The 19,988-nt window shown below is 40.3% G+C and overlaps 1 protein-coding gene across 1 annotated transcript in view; it reads left to right on the forward strand.

The window, feature by feature from the left end:
* nyap2a (neuronal tyrosine-phosphorylated phosphoinositide-3-kinase adaptor 2a) overlaps positions 1-18,923 on the forward strand; it is a 73,941-nt gene extending 55,018 nt beyond the window's left edge. Inside the window, exons 4-6 of the mRNA XM_060942175.1 lie at positions 6,529-6,696; positions 6,801-6,922; positions 18,696-18,923. Of these exons, the coding sequence (XP_060798158.1) occupies positions 6,529-6,696; positions 6,801-6,922; positions 18,696-18,923 (518 nt within the window). The remainder of the gene's footprint in view (positions 1-6,528; positions 6,697-6,800; positions 6,923-18,695) is intronic.
* Positions 18,924-19,988: the final 1,065 nt, after the last annotated feature.

The following is a 19,988-nucleotide window of genomic DNA, read 5'->3' on the forward strand; positions in this document are numbered from 1 at the left end:
TTTGAGATCAAAGTTGTACATTTACAAGAAAAACTTGGATATTCACCGAGATTATGAAGTCATAAATTTAGCGAAAAAAAATCCTCCGAAATTCCAAGATTAAGATGCAACAGATTTATGAGGAAAAAAACTCAGACTTTCCAAGATTAAAGTTATATATTTAATGGGAGAAAAACGTGGATATTCTCAAAGATTATAAAGTCATAAATTTGTGAGAAAAACTCAGAAATTCCAACATCACAAAGTCAGAAATTCCACAATTAAGAAGTCATAAATTTATGGAAAAAAAAATTAAAATTTCTGAGATTAAAGTCAAACACTTATGAGAAAAAAACTTGGATATTCTCTGAGATTATAAAGTAATAAATTGGCAAGATAGAAACTCAGAAATTACAAGAAAAATCTCAGAAATTCAAAGATTTAAAAAGTCACAAATTTATGAGAAAAAAAATTGGAATTTCTGAGATTAAAGCAGATACGCAGAACCTTTATTTTTAAATAAATTTCTGAGTGGATAATATCAACATCCTTGACTCTTGTATGCTGCATAAATGGGAATAATATATATATATATATATATATATATATATATATATATATATATATATATATTTTTTTTTTTTTTTTTTTTTTGAGAGTTAAAATCGACAGCAAAGTTGGCATTCGAGCTGCCCCGCTGAGCCAGCCAGCCCTGAGTGCATAACGTCACTGCGGTAACCGGTTTTAAGGCCTTTTACAGCTAGAGACCAAAGTCATAAAAATTTATGGTGAAAGTAAGAAATATCGTTACCGACTTGCTCAACTAAGACTGATTTGACTTCATTGATTGTGGGTTGACTCTCATTAAAACAGGATGGGTGTTATAACTTATGCAACATACATGTACATGCATGCATTTTCACTGATAAAACGTAAAAGGCTAATTAAATAATCAGATGAACTGAGACGATCACATTCTGAAGCAAATTAAATAATCTGATACCGCTAACTTAAACACACAATACAAGTTACATGTATTAATCTAAATGCAGGGAAACAACACATTGTTTTTGTTGTTTTTTTATCCAAATGAGAGTTGGAGCTTATCCGTCTGTGTTCTCGCTTCTTGAAGGCCAATGTTGTGGCCGATTGTTTTGAAACAATCTGACTTTCAGTTGTTTGTTCAGTTCTCCGTTCATTCACTTCTTCCACATAAGGGCGAGATGGCAGCAAAATCCAGTTTAGAAATAAGACGACTGCTCCATTCATTTTCTTCATACTGAGTACTCCGCCATTACTGCTCGGTTCAGGCAATTACTAAAACCCGGGACAGAACGGGACGTCACCGGTTTTAGCAACAACTGTGGGGAGGTCACTGCCTGTGTGATATGTCCCATTCCGTTCCATCCCGGGTTTTAGTAACAACCTTTGGCTCATGCTCCAGGAGGACTGGTGCAACTGAACTCACTTTAAAAAAATAAAATAAATACTTTTCTTTTCTTGTTTTCTTTTCCTTTAATTGTTGATACTGCACCCTCTTTCAATACGGGCTTATAGCCAACGCTCCTCAACAGATCAGAGGTTTCGTACAAGTCTTCAGTAAAATGTGCAGAGCAGAGGAGAGACCACTTCGTAGGCGCCCAATGTGCCCATGAACTTCTCGCAAAACACGTCCAAATCTTTGCAGTTTGAACATTCTTGGGCCATGAATGCAATGTAAATCCACCTTCTGTCGTGTTGCTGCACCCGCCAGCAACACATCTACGTGGCATGGCGATAAATTAGCTCAAAATGGAGGATCGGAGTTGCAGTCAGCTCTGTGTTTTAGTATAGCGAAAATGGCGATGAGACTGATAGACTTCCTGTTGTGACATCACGGACGTCAAGGTCATTCACTCAGACCACTACCTATATCAGGGGTGTCAAACCTGATCCATAAAGGGCCGTGTGGCTGCAGGTTTTCATTCCAGCCATGCAGCAGCACCCTGATTTGGCTTATTCAATCAACTGACACACCCACCCTTTAATCAAGGGTGGGTGTGGCTGCAAGTATTTGACTGTGTGAAGACAGTTCAGTTGATTGAATGAGCCAAGTCAGGTGTGCTGCTGCATGGCTGGAATGAAAACCTGCAGCCACAAGGCCCTTTATGGATCAGGTTTGACACCCCTGACCTATATAAATCACTTTAATCGTAAAAATTACGATATTAGATTTATTGTTAATGCTTAAAACTATTCCTGTGCCATTCTTGAGGTCTCAAGGCATTTATAAACAAAAGTGAGGCCATGGCTCTGCGTATATGCTTTAAAGTCACAAATTTATGTGAAAAAAACTTGGATATTCTCTCAGATTATGATGTCATAAATTTGCAAGAAAAAAACTCAGAAATTAAAAAAAAAAACTCAGACTTCCCAAGATTAAAGTTAGATGTTTATGGGAGAAAAACTTGGACATTCTCAAAAATTATAAAGTCATAAATTTGTGAGAAAAAAAACAGAAATTACAAAATTACAAAGTCAGAAATTACAAAATTAAGAAGTCACAAATTTACGAAAAAAAATTTAAATTTCTGAGAATAAAGTCAAATATTTATGAGAAAAACCTTGGATATTCTCTGAGATTATAAAGTCATAAATTGGCAAGAAAGAAACTCAGAAATTACCAGAAAAATCTCAGAAATTCGTAGATTAAAAAGTCACAAATGTATGAGAAAAAAACTCGGAATTTCTGAGATTAAAGTCATAAATTTATGTGAAAAAACTCAGATATTCTCTGAAATTATAAAATTATAAATACAAAAGAAAAAAACCCTCAAATTCCAAAATTAAAAAGTCACAAATTTACAAGAAAAAAGACTTGGAAAAACATTGGTTTTATAAAGGAACCAGATCGCTTCACTTTGCACGTTTGGATCAACATCATCACACCACAGGATTCTTCTGAATCCTCTGTAGATTCTTCTTATCGACACAAATCTCTATTCCTCTGAAACGGCTGAGCTGAGAGTTATCGAATATCAGAAACACTTCCCTCTTCGATCGTGCAGTATAAACGAACAAAGTGTGAAGAGATTTTCTCCTATATTTCCCAGAATGCATTTAAGCCAGGAAGCTGGGAAACATGAGAGTTTTCCTCGTAAATATCCCCCAAGCATAATGACATCATCACTTGTTTACTACTACATTATCAGTAAGAAAGCGCAATTTTTTATTTTTTACACGCCTCTGGACTACAGGCTCCAGGATCACGAAGCGATCTTAGACTCAAGTCTAAATTTGTTTCTTTTAATCTTCAGTTATTCCTTCCCATTTTCTAAGAAGCTTTGTTCTAATTAAATCTTCGCCTTGGACTTAATCTTGATCCAGCACAATGAAAGTTACAGATGCAATTCGGGAAACTCATCTCATCTCATCTCATCTCATCTCATTATCTGTAGCCGCTTTATCCTGTTCTACAGGGTCGCAGGCAAGCTGGAGCCTATCCCAGCTGACTACGGGCGAAAGGCGGGGTACACCCTGGACAAGTCGCCAGGTCATCACAGGGCTGACACATAGACACAGACAACCATTCACACTCACATTCACACCTACGCTCAATTTAGAGTCACCAGTTAACCTAACCTGCATGTCTTTGGACTGTGGGGGAAACCGGAGCACCCGGAGGAAACCCACGCGGACACGGGGAGAACATGCAAACTCCGCACAGAAAGGCCCTCGCCGGCCACGGGGCTCGAACCCGGACCTTCTTGCTGCGAGGCGACAGCGCTAACCACTACACCACCGTGCCGCCCGTTCAGGAAACTATTATGAAAAATCAACTGTTGCCTTAAGTCTAAGATTGCTTCATGATCCCGGGCCCAGATGAACAGCATCAAAACATTTATAAATGAGTGATTAGTTAAATAAAACTTGATATCAGGAAACATTACAACCCCCCCCCGCTGATCTGCCGTGTCATGTTCAGTGTAAATGCATTTTCTTCAATAAATGCCGTTAGTGAGGTACACTGAACATTATACACACCCGAAAGAGAACCCTTGGTGGTTTGGGAGTTTTATCAGTCCGACAGGCTCGTTCGGTTGCCGAGTGCTTCGGCACGTTGAGAGGCAAAGGCCGAAGAATGCTTCTGTGTTTTCCAGGCTTTGGAATATCGCTAGTTTCAGACAATGAACAGTGTCGATTGTTATAATCTTCTATAACCGAAGGACGTTCCATAGACCATGGAAATATTACTGGGTCACAGAGTTTAAGTACATATTTTTCCCACCAGAGAAATGTAAACTACAAACACTTGTCCATGTCAATTCAGTTTGAAGGTTTTCGTTGCAGATTAAACTCATCCATTTCTTTCTTCTCTTCTTCTCGACTGGCAGCTGATAAAAGCTCAAATTCGGTGTTCTCTTTGTTGTGGAGACACAGTAAGGCACACAGCAATTCACTTTAGGCGGCACGGTTAAAACTGGTTTAGTTTAGTTTAGTTGCAGTTATTGCTGCACAAGGGGGTCACACCAGATACTAAAAGCAAAGGTTCACATACTTTTGCCACTCACAGATCTGTAATATTGGATCATTTTCCTCAATAAATAAATGACCAAGTATAATATTTTTGTCTCATTTGTTTAATTGGGTTCTCTTTATCTACTTTTAGAACTTGTGTGAAAATCTGATGATGTTTTCGGTCATATTTATGCAGAAATATAGAAAATTCTAAAGGGTTCATAAACTTTCAAGCACCACTGTATCTCAACTAGACATATGTGTGGGACAGTTTTGTTTTGCCCACCTAAAACAAACTTGTAGCCTAATTTAAACCATCATGACCCTGACCAGGCAGTTCCTAAAGATGCTTCAAATGCATCCAGCAGCACCACACATTAACGCACTTCTGCTTCTGCTCTCGTCCTCCACACCGTCAACGAATTGTTGGAGCAAATGCTTGGAACTCGATTCGCTCAGGCTGATGGTTTGATACTTTTAATAACAGCTGCTGGAATGATATAATAATCACTACTGCTGACCCCTGACTCAGACGTGTCATACTGGCATCCGCTCCAACTATAGGTTGCAAAATCATCAAGGAAGATGATGGAGATCCGAGTTTGAAAATTGTTCAGAAACCCATTCGTTTTTAACCACATACTGCTGAATCCAATGCCTTTCCAAGACAAGAGAAAAATGGCTGTGATTACAGGCAATTACGATGGATAATTGGTCTGTGCAGGAAACCAGTACAGATCTGATTGTAGAAATGATCATATGAAAGGGATCAGGCGTAGATAAATGTAGCAGCTAAAACCATCATCGTTCAAATATCAGGGTCCTAAATATTCTTAGAGGCCATGAAAAATATTTGGACTTGAGTTTTATTTTTCCTGTCATATTCATTTGCATATGTAGGCGTAGCTGAAATCACCTGAAGCAAATCACATTGTGGTGATCAGCCAGTTTATTTATTTGCATAAACATCACCCTGAGAGATGTGGGTATAGAAAGAACCTCCTCAGATTTGCAGATTCATTCAGGCAAATCTAGAGCTGGACAACAGTTTGGCACAAGTTCACACACACACACACTACTAAATGAGCACTGTTGTTAATACACACACTGCCCTCTACAGGTTGGTGAACATACTGGCTGTACAGTGCCACCATGTGGTCATTTTGCTGTAAGTGAAAGTGGAGCGGAGTAAAGTGACTGAATAATAATAATAATATCCATCCATTATCTGTAGCCGCTTTATCCTGTTCTACAGGGTCGCAGGCAAGCTGGAGCCTATCCCAGCTGACTACGGGCGAGAGGCGGGGTACACCCTGGACAAGTCGCCAGGTCATCACAGGGCTGACACATAGATACAGACAACCATTCACACTCACATTCACACCTACGCTCAATTTAGAGTCACCAGTTAACCTAACCTGCATGTCTTTGGACTGTGGGGGAAACCGGAGCACCCGGAGGAAACCCACGCGGACACAGGGAGAACATGCAAACTCCGCACAGAAAGGCCCTCGCCGGCCACGGGGCTCGAACCCAGGACCTTCTTGCTATGAGGTGACAGTGCTAACCACTACACCACTGTCCCGCCCTAATAATAATAATAATAGTAGTAGTTGTGATGCTTTATTTGGATTTGGACTGAAGTTTAACAATATTAATGACTTTTGCACTGAATATCGAGTAAAGAGAACGTCTAAGTTCTCTCTCTCTTTCTCCCTCTCTCTTTCTGTCTGTCTGTCTGTCTGTCTGTGTGTGTGTGTTCTCTCACTCTGTGGGTGTTAATTAATTAATTTTCATGTGACTGTGCCTTTGGGCTCCTTGGCATTTTCACTGGCAATTATCTTATCTTGCTTCTCTCTCTCTCTCTCTCTCTCACACACACACACACACACACACACACACACTGCCTTGCTCTCCTCTTTCATTGATTCACTTCAATGGATTAATGTGGTGGCTTTTAATACATTTTTGATTTGAAAGTTTGTTCACACTACAGTAATGTGTGTGTGTGTGTGTGTGTGTGTGTGTGTGTGTGTGTGTGTGTGTGTGAAGTTGAAGGGAAGACCAGGAGCCACAGTACTGACAGTAAAGATAGAGCTCTCCGTAGCTCCTCCCCAAAAGTGCAGGATTGGGACACGCCCTCAGGACAATCTGCCACGCCCACTCGTCTAGGCCGCTCCTCCCTCAGCCCAACCACCATGCTGGGGAGTGGAACCTCAGGTAACTCAAGACACAGAGTGTTGGCTGTAATGGAGAATTATTATTATACTTTCACATCTTTTTTTTTTTTTTTAATCTGTGTCCGCTTCTCGTTTCCTCCCCAGAACCAAAAGCTGCCTGTAAACTCGGCCGCTCCGCCTCTACATCAGGAGTGCCGTCTCCGGGAGGAACGCCCCAGAGACACGCCCCAGAGTCCTCGTCCAGTCAGAGCAGGAGCCCATGCCAGGTACTGCACTCACACTCCTCAGTGTGAGCGAGACGGCGCATGCGTGTGGTGCTCTGTCCCGTCTCCGTGTCCCGTCTCCGTGTTCCGTCTCCATGTCTCTCAATCAGCCTGTTAATCTGTGTGTCTTCTATGTGTTTCCTTTTGACCTTATGAACACTTGACTGTGTGCCCACGCCGTCCTCATCGCCGTTCTCTTTGCTGATGGTGTGTGTGTGTGTGAAGACTCACAGCAATACAGTTTGTCTGCACTGTGTGTATTTCCATTCGGTCCAGATCAGGTCTCTCTCTCTCTCTCTCTCGATTGGTCACGGCTCCTGCCAGTCAATATCCAGGTTTCTGTTGCAGTTTTATGCAAAATAGAAGCTTTTTTTTTCTTTTTAAATCAACAAAACACAGTTGTGAACGGTTTGCGTGTCCACCAAGTGATATTCTGTGATTAACTCTGGGTTTTCTCGTTCCAATCAACATGGCGTCAGATCTCCAAAACCCCACAAACTGATTTAAATTCCACCCACCACAATAACAGTGTTAGTGTTTCATCGAAAGCAACGAGGGCGTGTCATGCACGTAAAAACGCAAAGGCAAAACTCTTTTAGACTTCACAGCTCCTTTTAAATCCTGCTTGAGCCTTTCTTCATTGCTTATTATCTAAAATGGCTGTGATCACCATTTTTACCCCAACCGACGTTTTCAGAAAACTTCAGTGCCACATGAAACACGCCATGTTTTTGAACACCATGTGACTTAAGTGCAAAAAATGTGTTTCCGTTTCAATTCTGCAAAATACCGCTTTATCAAATCATCTGCAAAACCACCTCATTTTTTCCTTCGCAATTTCAAGCTGGTTCAAGGAAACACACAGGCAAATGACTGACTGATTTCGATCAAAACACAAGTAGGCTTGACAGCGCGCTGCTGCTCTGAGGAACCTCCCGTACGTTTGTACACTGTGGAGAACAGTGTGTTTTCGTTTGGGCTTTAAAGACGTTTAAAGGTGTCAACTCAAGAATAAGTAACATACTGTATTTACGGAATATATTGTTCACTTTGTGTGGCGTTGTGATGAGCTTTTACTTTAAGCATTTTTAACAATGTGTAATGTAATACACCAAATTCACAGGCGCCGCCATCTTGGGTTTTTTAGTGATATTCACCGGTCCGTGTGTTTTGTTTTATTGCTTCCAGCTCACTCATGATTCCTACCTCGTGGTCGAATCTCTCATGTTGACTTGTTTTTCCTATAAAATCCACTGAATGCTTTGCTGTCTAGCACCCGCAAAAGATTGGATCACTGAGGAAAATTTTATATCTCATCTCATTATCTGTAGCCGCTTTATCCTGTTCTACAGGGTCGCAGGCAAGCTGGAGCCTATCCCAGCTGACTACGGGCGAAAGGCGGGGTACACCCTGGACAAGTCGCCAGGTCATCACAGGGCTGACACATAGACACAGACAACCATTCACACTCACATTCACACCTACGGTCAATTTAGAGTCACCAGTTAACCTAACCTGCATGTCTTTGGACTGTGGGGGAAACCGGAGCACCTGGAGGAAACCCACGCGAACACAGGGAGAACATGCAAACTCCGCACAGAAAGGCCCTCGCTAGCCATGGGGCTCGAACCCGGACTCTCTTGCTGTGAGGTGACAGCGCTAACCACTACACCACCATGCTGCCCAAATTTATAGCCTTCCTAAAAAAACCCAATGATCTTCTGAGTATTTTTTTCATGGAGAAAAAATGAGGTGTATAAATATCAGTGATACTGTTTTGAAGAGAATCAACAAAAGTTTGAGCCTCGCACACACAGCTCATTCGAGCACCACCATCATTAGTTACGCTCGGTGCCCACAAGTTAAAGTGAACATACACAATAAATTCTGGCTTTTATGTTTAAACACAAGAGACGCACCAATTTCAGTGAAGTATTAATTTTCAGCCTTCTAGGTCCATAATTGTGATCTACAAGAAGAAGAAGGAGAAGAAGAACAATTTATCTGTAATTCTTACCCTGATGCTCAAAATTTTAAATCTTTTTATTTTTGGCTTGTCGATTAATTTCTGATTGACGTTTTGGGGGGGGGGGGGGGGGGGTGCTTTTTCTCATGAATGGAAAATTAAACCAGTGGAAAATGGTTGCTGGTTTGTGACCGGGGCAACGGACCGAAACGGAAATTTTATAAAACACTGTATTTTCAAATCTCCCTAACTTAATTATTTTAAGTTTTCAATTCAGATCTTCACACTCTTTAATCTGATACATTACACAACACTATGACAACTACTTAAAAAATAAAAATAAAAATAGGTGCCTATGTGTACACGTGACTACTGCTTATAAATAAAACTGTTTTCTGATCCCATGTCCATACAGTAAATATCACATGTATACATGTTGTCAGTGATACTCGCCTCATCTCTTACAAGCATCGCCAAGCTGTGAGCAGCATCAGGGCTTGTACTCACTGTGTTTTGTTCAAAATACAGTGCTGTGAACTCGATCTATTTTCAAAACAGTAAGAAAGCACTCGTTCATGAATTGTCTTCGAAGCATTATTTAGTATGAATGAGCACATTTTGTTTCACAAGTGTAGTGTCAAAACTCAAAAAATAAAATAAACAAATGAAAGCGAATAGCAGAAGTTTGATATCGGCTTTTCAGTCTATCTGCCAAAAAGCTCAAAAAAACCTCCCAAAACCTTTCATTTGACCTTTCAGAAGGACCAAAGAAAAGCTGTGATAATCAAAAGGTACATTTTCTTAAAATAAACACGTCAAGTTTATTTGTATAGCGCTTTTAACAATAAACAGCTTTACAGAATTTGAACGACATAAAACACGAGCTAGTTTTATCCCTAATCTATCCCCAATGAGCAAGCCTGTGGCGATGATGGTGAGGAAAACTCCCTCAGACAAGAGGAAGAAACCTCGAGAGGAACCAGACTCAAAAGGGAACCCATCCTCATTTGGGCAACAACAGACAACATGACTACAACATTAACAGTTTTAACATGAAGTCATCTTCGTTGATGCTATAAACCCCCCACCGACGGAAACCCGAGCGCAAAACCGTTCACGACAACTGCAGTCCCAAAGTCAGCAAGTCAACTGTAGTCCTCAGCCACAAAAGCACCACTGCAAGAGTCCAGAGCGTCTTCCAAGTGTGACTTTCAACTGTCCTCATGGGGCCGTCCTCTACAGGAGCTATGCGATGAGGTTCCAACCAGACACAGGGCACCAGGATGGATCAGGCAGGTCCAAGGAGCAGAAGAGGCCAGCATCTCGATCCCAGGACCGACATGTAACTCAGAGGGACAGATTTGGGGGGAGAAGAGAGAGAAAACACAGGTTGTTAGGTATGCCCAATGTCACCTGAATAAGTAGGAACAGTATACATATTGCACTGAGTACAAGCAGGGACTCCGGCAACTAACTATGACCGCATAACTAAAAGGGCAGAGCCAGAAGGTAACTCAGGCATGAGGGAGCCCCAGGACATAAAGCAGCCAGCTTTAAAATAAACACCACTTACTTGATATCGAATCAGTAGCCTTGGCGAACCACGAGGTGAACTTCGTTTATCTTTTTATCTTCCGATACTACAAAATTATAACGAGGTTTCTCTTATTTCATTTCTGGTTCTGATTGGTTCCGAAGTTTATCAAGAAGTAGAACGGGTAATCGAACTTGATCAGGATAAGTGCTGATTGGTTACGAAGTTTCGCAATTGTTCCACTCATTCTTACAACACGATGAGCTAGTGGCTACTGCCCCACTTCGCCTCTATGAGGCAGTAGCTACAAAAATGGCCTGTCATTGCTAACAGAAGTCGTGCTAACATTGCTTTCACCTGCATAATGCGCAATTTGAAATCGTGAACGAAAACGCAAACACCGGAAATGTGTGAAATTCTTCGAAAAACTCTGAAATATTGCAGAAATGTTTTGACACTCACATGAGATGTTTTTTTCAGACGATTTGCTCAAGCGTTATTCTGCAGAATTGAAACAGAAACACATTTTTCGCATTAAAGTCATGACATGACATGAGCAAATCCGAAAGAAAGGTGACCTTTCTGAAAAAAGAGAGCGCTGTGTTCGAAATATCGTGAGCAGGAAAAAAAAACAGCTTTAATCACAAAACATCACTCAGTGGAAACATTGTGTTTTGTCAAAGTTTTTTTAAACATCACGCAAAACTGCAACGGAAGTCCGGATTCTGTCAACTCAGGAATACAATACTATCCATAATTATGTTTTGTTTTGTTTTTAAATCAAGCAAATCCTATATCCCACTTAAATTTAACTTTTTTTTGTTGTTGTTGCTGTTTTAAAATTAAAGTTTAATGTTGGAGAAGTCATTACTGCTCTTGTTCAACATTAATGAAACAATCATTTAAAGCTAGACGGCCTTTCAGTTTCATAAAATCGGTGAAATTTAGTTCCCTCTGAAATGTGGTCATTGTGATATATGTTTATTTCTGTAATATCTCACAAAATATCAGGCCATTCTGTGGCTGGGAAGTTATTTAATTTGACGGGATTAAAGCAAATAATGTGCATGAAATTGTTTGCTTCACGCAGTCAAGCAGAGAGAAGAAGTCCGTGTGTGTGTGTGTGCGCATGCGCAGGTTTACCTTTGAGCGTGCACTGACAGTTCCATCATTCTGTCGCTAAACGAACAGCTGATCACACCGAGGTGCTCGCTGAGCGCCGATATTTATTAGTTTGGTCCTGCGTTTCCTTTCCTTCGTATACAACATAACATCTTTTCTTCTCGCTTTCTGTTACTGTAGTCGGTCTTTCACGTTTCATTCGCACACTCACGTCCTCCTTTTTATCGCCTGTTTCAAATTTGTATCCCACAATGCCTTGCGTGAACGGGGAAAGCCCACCACGTCATGCATGACATAGTATCTTGTATTGGGTCATGGTGAAGCAGGAAAAAAATAGCGGAGAATTTAAGGCCATGCAGAGATAAATTTATTAATTGTTCTATTTAAAAAAAAAAACTCATAAAATTGAAAGTCTGTGATTCGAATTCAGTAGTGGTCCACTAAGCAAAAATAATCAGGTGTCGGGGAAAATTCTTTTTATGACCTACACTTGAAAAATCTGAAAGGCAGTACAGCTTTAATACTCAGTGAATGTTGCCGAAGTATTTTGGTCGTTCTGATCACACACATACAGATAAACCTGCTCTGGACCCGAGATCATCTTTGTCTTTTTGTCTTTCTGAGAAGCAACATGTATCTGTCTTTTACACTTATATACAAACATCAAACAGCAGAAAGCAAATTATATTCATATAAATACAACCCCGATTCCAAAAAAGTTGGGACAAAGTACAAATTGTAAATAAAAACAGAATGTAATGATGTGGAAGTTTCAAAATTCCATATTTTATTCAGAATAGAACATAGATGACATATCAAATGTTTAAACTGAGAAAATGTATCATTTAAAGAGAAAAATTAGGTGATTTTAAATTTCATGACAGCAACACATCTCAAAAAAGTTGGGACAAGGCCATGTTTACTACTGTGAGACATCCCCTTTTCTCTTTACAACAGTCTGTAAACGTCTGGGGACTGAGGAGACAAGTTGCTCAAGTTTAGGGATAGGAATGTTAACCCATTCTTGTCTAATGTAGGATTCTAGTTGCTCAACTGTCTTAGGTCTTTTTTGTCGTATCTTCCGTTTTATGATGCGCCAAATGTTTTCTATGGGTGAAAGATCTGGACTGCAGGCTGGCCAGTTCAGTACCCGGACCCTTCTTCTACGCAGCCATGATGCTGTAATTAATGCAGTATGTGGTTTGGCATTGTCATGTTGGAAAATGCAAGGTCTTCCCTGAAAGAGACGTCGTCTGGATGGGAGCATATGTTGCTCTAGAACCTGGATATACCTTTCAGCATTGATGGTGTCTTTCCAGATGTGTAAGCTGCCCATGCCACACGCACTAATGCAACCCCATACCATCAGAGATGCAGGCTTCTGAACTGAGCGCTGATAACAACTTGGGTCGTCCTTCTCCTCTTTAGTCCGAATGACACGGCGTCCCTGATTTCCATAAAGAACTTCAAATTTTGATTCGTCTGACCACAGAACAGTTTTCCACTTTGCCACAGTCCATTTTAAATGAGCCTTGGCCCAGAGAAGACGTCTGTGCTTCTGGATCATGTTTAGATACAGCTTCTTCTTTGAACTATAGAGTTTTAGCTGGCAACGGCGGATGGCACGGTGAATTGTGTTCACAGATAATGTTCTCTGGAAATATTCCTGAGCCCATTTTGTGATTTCCAATACAGAAGCATGCCTGTATGTGATGCAGTGCCGTCTAAGGGCCCGAAGATCACGGGCACCCAGTATGGTTTTCCGGCCTTGACCCTTACGCACAGAGATTCTTCCAGATTCTCTGAATCTTTTGATGATATTCTGCACTGTAGATGATGATATGTTCAAACTCTTTGCAATTTTACACTGTCGAACTCCTTTCTGATATTGCTCCACTATTTGTCGGCGCAGAATTAGGGGGATTGGTGATCCTCTTCCCATCTTTACTTCTGACAGCCGCTGCCACTCCAAGATGCTCTTTTTATACCCAGTTATGTTAATGACCTATTGCCAATTGACCTAATGAGCTGCAATTTGGTCCTCCAGCTGTTCCTTTTTTGTACCTTTAACTTTTCCAGCCTCTTATTGCCCCTGTCCCAACTTTTTTGAGATGTGTTGCTGTCATGAAATTTCAAATGAGCCAATATTTGGCATAAAATTTCAAAATGTCTCACTTTCGACATTTGATATGTTGTCTATGTTCTATTGTGAATACAATATCAGTTTTTGAGATTTGCAAATTATTGCATTCCGTTTTTATTTACAATTTGTACTTTGTCCCAACTTTTTTGGAATCGGGGTTGTACTCTTACTGATCACATCACCAGCCTCAGGACTGTCAGTGTCCGGTGTATAAGACGTCCCTGTGGCTGTGTTCTTCGATTATGCGACGTTTATTGATCCGAATGTTCACTAAAAGTTTTCAGCAGTCATACTTTTATATACAACACAGTTATTTTTCAGTGACTCTATCCACTGCTCCACTTGTACTCTCCTTTCTATACTCTATCGCTGTATATTGTTTGATGTATGTATATACAAACGCTGTCTTGATGTCAATGTCATGGGGTCAAATGCAGCTCTGCATATGTTTGCCTGTATGCTCTGCTTTTTTCTGTTGTGTTGTTTGTTTGTTTGTTTGTTTGTTTGTTTGTTTTTTTCCCTTTTCCTGTGTACAGTTTCAGCATTTGCGATATTCACCGAGCCAGTCAACGGAGTCTGATATATCATTACACACATACACAGAAACCGATTTCCGGTCCTCACATGGCTGTATATAATCATCCCTAAAATATCCTGGTTGAAAATATCGACTCCTGAGCCCTGTTACATCTGTGTGTGAAACGAAACATCGAAGAAATTAACCAGTTAAAACTCCAGACAAATCTAATCCTCATTAAACTAATCGAACAACAAAATAAAATCATGTCAGTGCTTTACACTCTTTTTCCTGCTTGTCCTGTGTTTCCTGTGTGTGTGTGTGTGTGTCTGCTGCTTCCTGCTTCGAAAGCACAACTTTATGTGTTTCGATGAATGTTGCCGTGTGTGTGGGTGTGTTTTCACGTGAGTGTATCTTAATACTTTTAATTGTGCATGTGTACAGGGTCTGAGTGTGCATGCGTGTACAAACAAACAAACACAAAAATAAATATTTCTATCGGAAACTTTGTCCGATTGCAGCTAGTTTATAAGCTATCAGGTAGGCTAACTAGTATTCTTGGGATCCCTGCCTTTTTTCACATATCGATGATGATGATGGTTGGTAATTCTCAAACAGAAATATTGGCTGCTGCTGCAGAGCCTCCGTAACTCTAGACCCCAGGCCGACAGGTACTGGATCCTACGACAACCTCACCGATCGCGTCAACTCAGAAGGAACCACTAGATGGAGCCGTGTTACATGTCAGAGAAGTGATGGAGCTCAATAACAAACACCCTGTAGTCTCTTAAAGCTAATGCACCAGCTAATCTTACAGTGGTGCTTGAAAGTTTGTGAACCCTTTAGAATTTTCTATATTTCTGCATAAATATGACCGAAAACATCATCAGATTTTCACACAAGTCCTAAAAGTAGATAAAGAGAACCCAGTTAAACAAATGAGACAAAAATATTATACTTGGTCATTTATTTATTGAGGAAAATGATCCAATATTACATATCTGTGAGTGGCAAAAGTATATGAACCTCTTGGACTAGCAGTTAATTTGAAGGTGAAATTAGAGTCAGGTGTTTTCACTCAATGGGATAACAATCAGGTGTGAGTGGGCACCCTGTTTTATTTAAAGAACAGGGATCTATCAAAGTCTGATCTTCACAACACATGTTTGTGGAAGTGTATCGTGGTACGAACAAAGGAGATTGCTGAAGACCTCAGAAAAAGCGTTGTTGATGCTCATCAGGCTGGAAAAGCTTACAAAACCATCTCTAAAGAGTTTGGACTCCACCAATCCACAGTCAGACAGATTGTGTACAAATGGAGGAAATTCAAGACCATTGTTACCCTCCCCAGGAGTGGTCAACCAACAAAGATCACTCCAAGAGCAAGGCATGTAATAGTCAGCGAGGTCACAAAGGACCCCAGGGTTAACTTCTAAGCAACTGATGGCCTCTCTCACATTGGTTAATGTTCATGAGTCCACCATCAGGAGAACACTGAACAACAATGGTGTGCATGGCAGGGTTGCAAGGAGAAAGCCACTGCTCTCCAAAAAGAACATTGCTGCTCATCTGCAGTTTGCTAAAGATCACGTGCACAAGCCAGAAGGCTATTGGAAAAATGTTTTGTGGATGGATGAGACCAAAATAAAACTTTTTAGTTTAAATGAGAAGCGTTATGTTTGGAGAAAGGAAAACACTGCATTCCAGCATAAGAACCTTATCCCATCTGTGAAACATGGTGGTGGTAGTATCATGGTTTGGGACTGTTGTGCCACATTTGGCCCAGGATGGCTTGCCATCATTGATGGAATAATGAATTCTGAATTATACCAGTGAATTCTAAAGGAAAATGTCAGGACATCTGTCCATGAACTGAATCTCAAGAGAAGGTGGGTCATGCAGCAAGACAACAACCCTAAGCACACAAATCATTCTACCAATTAATGGTTAAAGAAGAATCAAGTTAATGTTTTGGAATGGCCAAGTCAAAGTCCTGACCTTAATCCAATCGAAATATTGTGGAAGGACCTGAAGCGAGCAGTTCATGTGAGGAAACCCACCAACATCCCAGAGTTGAAGCTGTTCTGTATGGAGGAATGGGCTAAAATTCCAAGCCAGTGTGCAGGACTGATCAACAGTTACTGCAAATGTTTAGTTGCAGTTATTGCTGCACAAGGGGGTCACACCAGATACTGAAAGCAAAGGTTCACATACTTTTGCCACTCACAGATATGTAATATTGGATAATTTTCCTCAATAAATAAATGACCAAGTATAATATTTTTGTCTCATTTGTTTAACTGGGTTCTCTTTATCTACTTTTAGGACTTGTGTGAAAATCTGATGTTGTTTTCGGTCATATTTATACAGAAATATAGAAAATTCTAAAGGGTTCACAAACTTTCAAGCACCACTGTAAACATTATTTGAACAGACAACCATGTGAAAATAGCTAGGAAACACAAATGACCCACTTATGACTTCCTGAATAATTACTTTATATTAGGTTGGAAAGCAACGTACCATATATAGGTCTGTACTGTCTAGAGAGCAACACCAAAGTAAGTCTTATATACACTCACTGGCCACTTTAATAGGAACTTGTTCTTGATTCTAAGATTCCTGTTCTTGGCTGCAGGAGTGTGGTCTTCTTTCTCCTGTTGCATGCTGAGATGCTTTTCTGCTCACCACGCTTGTAAAGAGTGATTATATGAGTTACTATATCCTTCCTGGCCAAAAAGCTCAAACCAATCTGTCCATTTTCCTCTGAGCTCTCTCATCAACAAGGCACGGGCGCAGATAGAGGGGGGGACGGGGGGGATTCGTCCCACCCAGATTTAAATTCACCTCGTTCGGTCCCCCCCACTTATAGGGAGGAAAAAACGTCTATGCTGTCTTTCTTTGCATAAGGCAAACCTCACAGAAAAATCAAAAGACTAATTACCATTCGGTTTATTGAGGTGCACAGCAGTACATACATAGTTGCAAATGCGCAGACTGCACAGGTTGAGAGCTCGAGCTTGGTTGCTATGGTTACCCACAACAAGTTTGACAGGCATATAGGGGACAGCTCCTCCTAGTTCAGGACCCCAACACGGCATGATGAAGGGTGCCAAAAGGCAGAAAACGATTGCATCGTTTTTTCAAAAAAAAAAAACGACTGTAAGTAAACTGTGCCTTACTTTATCATATCGCCTTGCAATTTTTTGATAGTCTGTTCAAAGTAATGTCGTAGTGAAAGTAAAATCGTATGGAGTAGAGATGCCTTTCTGGTAGCCTCCTTCTTTCGGTGGTAGCCTGTAGATACAGTGCTCAGAAGGCAGTTTTAATGTTTAATCTGGCGTTCCCTGCCATAATTTCAGCGAGCATATTGTTTCATAAGGAAACTTTGCGAAGAGTTGTTGACTGACTGCCGCTCACGCAACACACAGGCATAGTTAGAAAGTCAGGATGCACTGGTTTACACTTTACACACACACACGTAGCCCAGCCTCTCGCTATGGTTAACAGTTGGAACTTAGCGGTTTTAAAACTAGTTTTGCAGTTTTGCAGTTTCTGTGCGTGAAATTAAAGTGTTGTAAAATGAATAGAAAATATAGTCAAGACATTTTTCTGGCCATTTTGAGCATTTAATCGACCCCACAAATGTGATGTTCCAGAAACTCAATCTGCTCAAAGGAAGGTCAGTTTTATAGCTTCTCTAAAGAGCTCAACTGTTTTCAGCTGTGCTAACATGATTGTACAAGGGTTTTCTAATCATCCATTAGCCTTCTGAGGCAATGAGCAAACACATTGTACCATTAGAACACTGGAGTGAGAGTTGCTGGAAATGGGCCTCTATACACCTATGGAGATATTGCACCAAAAACCAGACATTTGCAGCTAGAATAGTCATTTACCACATTAGCAATGTATAGAGTGTATTTCTGATTAGTTTAAAGTGATCTTCATTGAAAAGAACAGTGCTTTTCTTTCAAAAATAAGGACATTTCAAAGTGACCCCAAACTCTTGCCCATAGTCAGCTGGGATAGGCTCCAGCTTGCCTGCGACCCTGTAGAACAGGATAAGCGGCTACAGATAATGGATTGATGGATGGATGGATGATTTGATGCATTGTGCTGCTGTCAAGGGATCGGCTGATTAGAGAACTGCATCAAACAGCAGGTGGATGGATGGGTATTCCTAATAAAATGGCCAGTGAGTGTATATATAAAAATATATGTAGGCCACAAGCTACTGGTATATCCAGTATGTTGATGACGATGTTACTAGCAGTTGATAATGATATCAGTTGAGACAATTTTCTTTGTCGAACATGTCATATGTTTATACTGTACTGTATGTACAGAATCAACAGCTCGATTGCTAATAGCTAATTCTCAAAAAGGTAACATCAGTCAGGTTTGAGGTTATAAATTTAACCTAGTGATCTATTCAAAAAGAAAAAAAATAACATAAGGGTAAAGATGGCACCAACATTCTCTTACCCCCAGATGCCCCCAATGCCGTGGGCATGCGGGGACAACACCATGATGGAGATGATCGAGAAGAAACGACATCTTTGCAAGGAGATCAAGGCACGACAGAAACCAGACAAGGCCCTGTGCAAACAAGACAGCATGCCCATCCTCCCCAGCTGGAAAAAGACCAACGGGGGCAAAAAATACGGCCCTCCACCCTACTCAGCCCAGACCACAGTCTTCTGGGACACAGCGATCTAATACAAGGAAGTGGTTGAGGTAATGCGGTCATGAGTAATAATCACCGTTCAAGCCTCCAGTCAATCGACACTGGAGCACCAGATGAGGAGGGGGGTGTGGCCAAACGGTGGCTGTTTAGCCAATAGGAAGCAAAGGGAATTAAATTGAAATTCTGTAGCAAATCAACTTAAATCTGAAGGGTTCAGGTTTAAGTGTCCTTGGTTTCTTATCGCTGTTTGTATTTCATATTTTTATATTGAAAAAAGGAAAACATGAAAAGATGATTCGAGGTTTTCTAAAAGAGGAAGTTGAGTGTAAACAATGAGCCATGCGATGATCTGCATCCCTACGAAGATGGTATTTTTCTTCTGTTCCCTTTCTTTTCTTCCTTTTTTTTCTGTTTCTGTGTTGCATCAACACTTATCAGTGTTGAAGAAAAAAAATCTATAGCTTATAATATAATATAATATAATATAATATAATATAATATAATATAATATAATATAATATAATATAATATAATATATGGTATAAAAAAGAACTATGTTGGGATTGAATTGAATATGTGTGAATACAGTTTTTATATATGTGTTAAAGCAATGTCAGAGGATAATTTTTTTTCATATAGGGATTTAACAAAAGTGCTATTTTAAGAAAAGGATTCTATTTTGGACATGTAACGCTTGGGTGATGGAACGAACCATCGAGACGGTGGATTGTTGTTGTCGAAGTCGTGTTGTGTGTACTCGAGGTGCTGATCTCTGTTCAAATCAAACTCAACTACTTTAAAGCCTGATATCTCTGGTGCTGTTCAACTCGTTTCTTGAGTTTTCTGCCCATCAGGACAACAACAACAACAACAACAACTTGGTCAATAAACATAGTCACAAGTCCTGTGAAAATTAAAAAGAAGTAGATGGAAGGTAGAAAGATGCAAAAGCCTGTGAGCATGCTAACTTAAAGGCCATATCATCCCTTTAAGTTCTATCAGGCAATACCACGACAAGTCCTATTGTATTGTTTTGTTTTGTTTTGTTTTGTTTTGTTTAAGAAAATAAACACTTTCTATGAAGCCCATATTCTATG

This window comes from Neoarius graeffei, chromosome 16 (assembly GCF_027579695.1).
Source record: "Neoarius graeffei isolate fNeoGra1 chromosome 16, fNeoGra1.pri, whole genome shotgun sequence".
Lineage (NCBI taxonomy): Eukaryota > Metazoa > Chordata > Actinopteri > Siluriformes > Ariidae > Neoarius > Neoarius graeffei.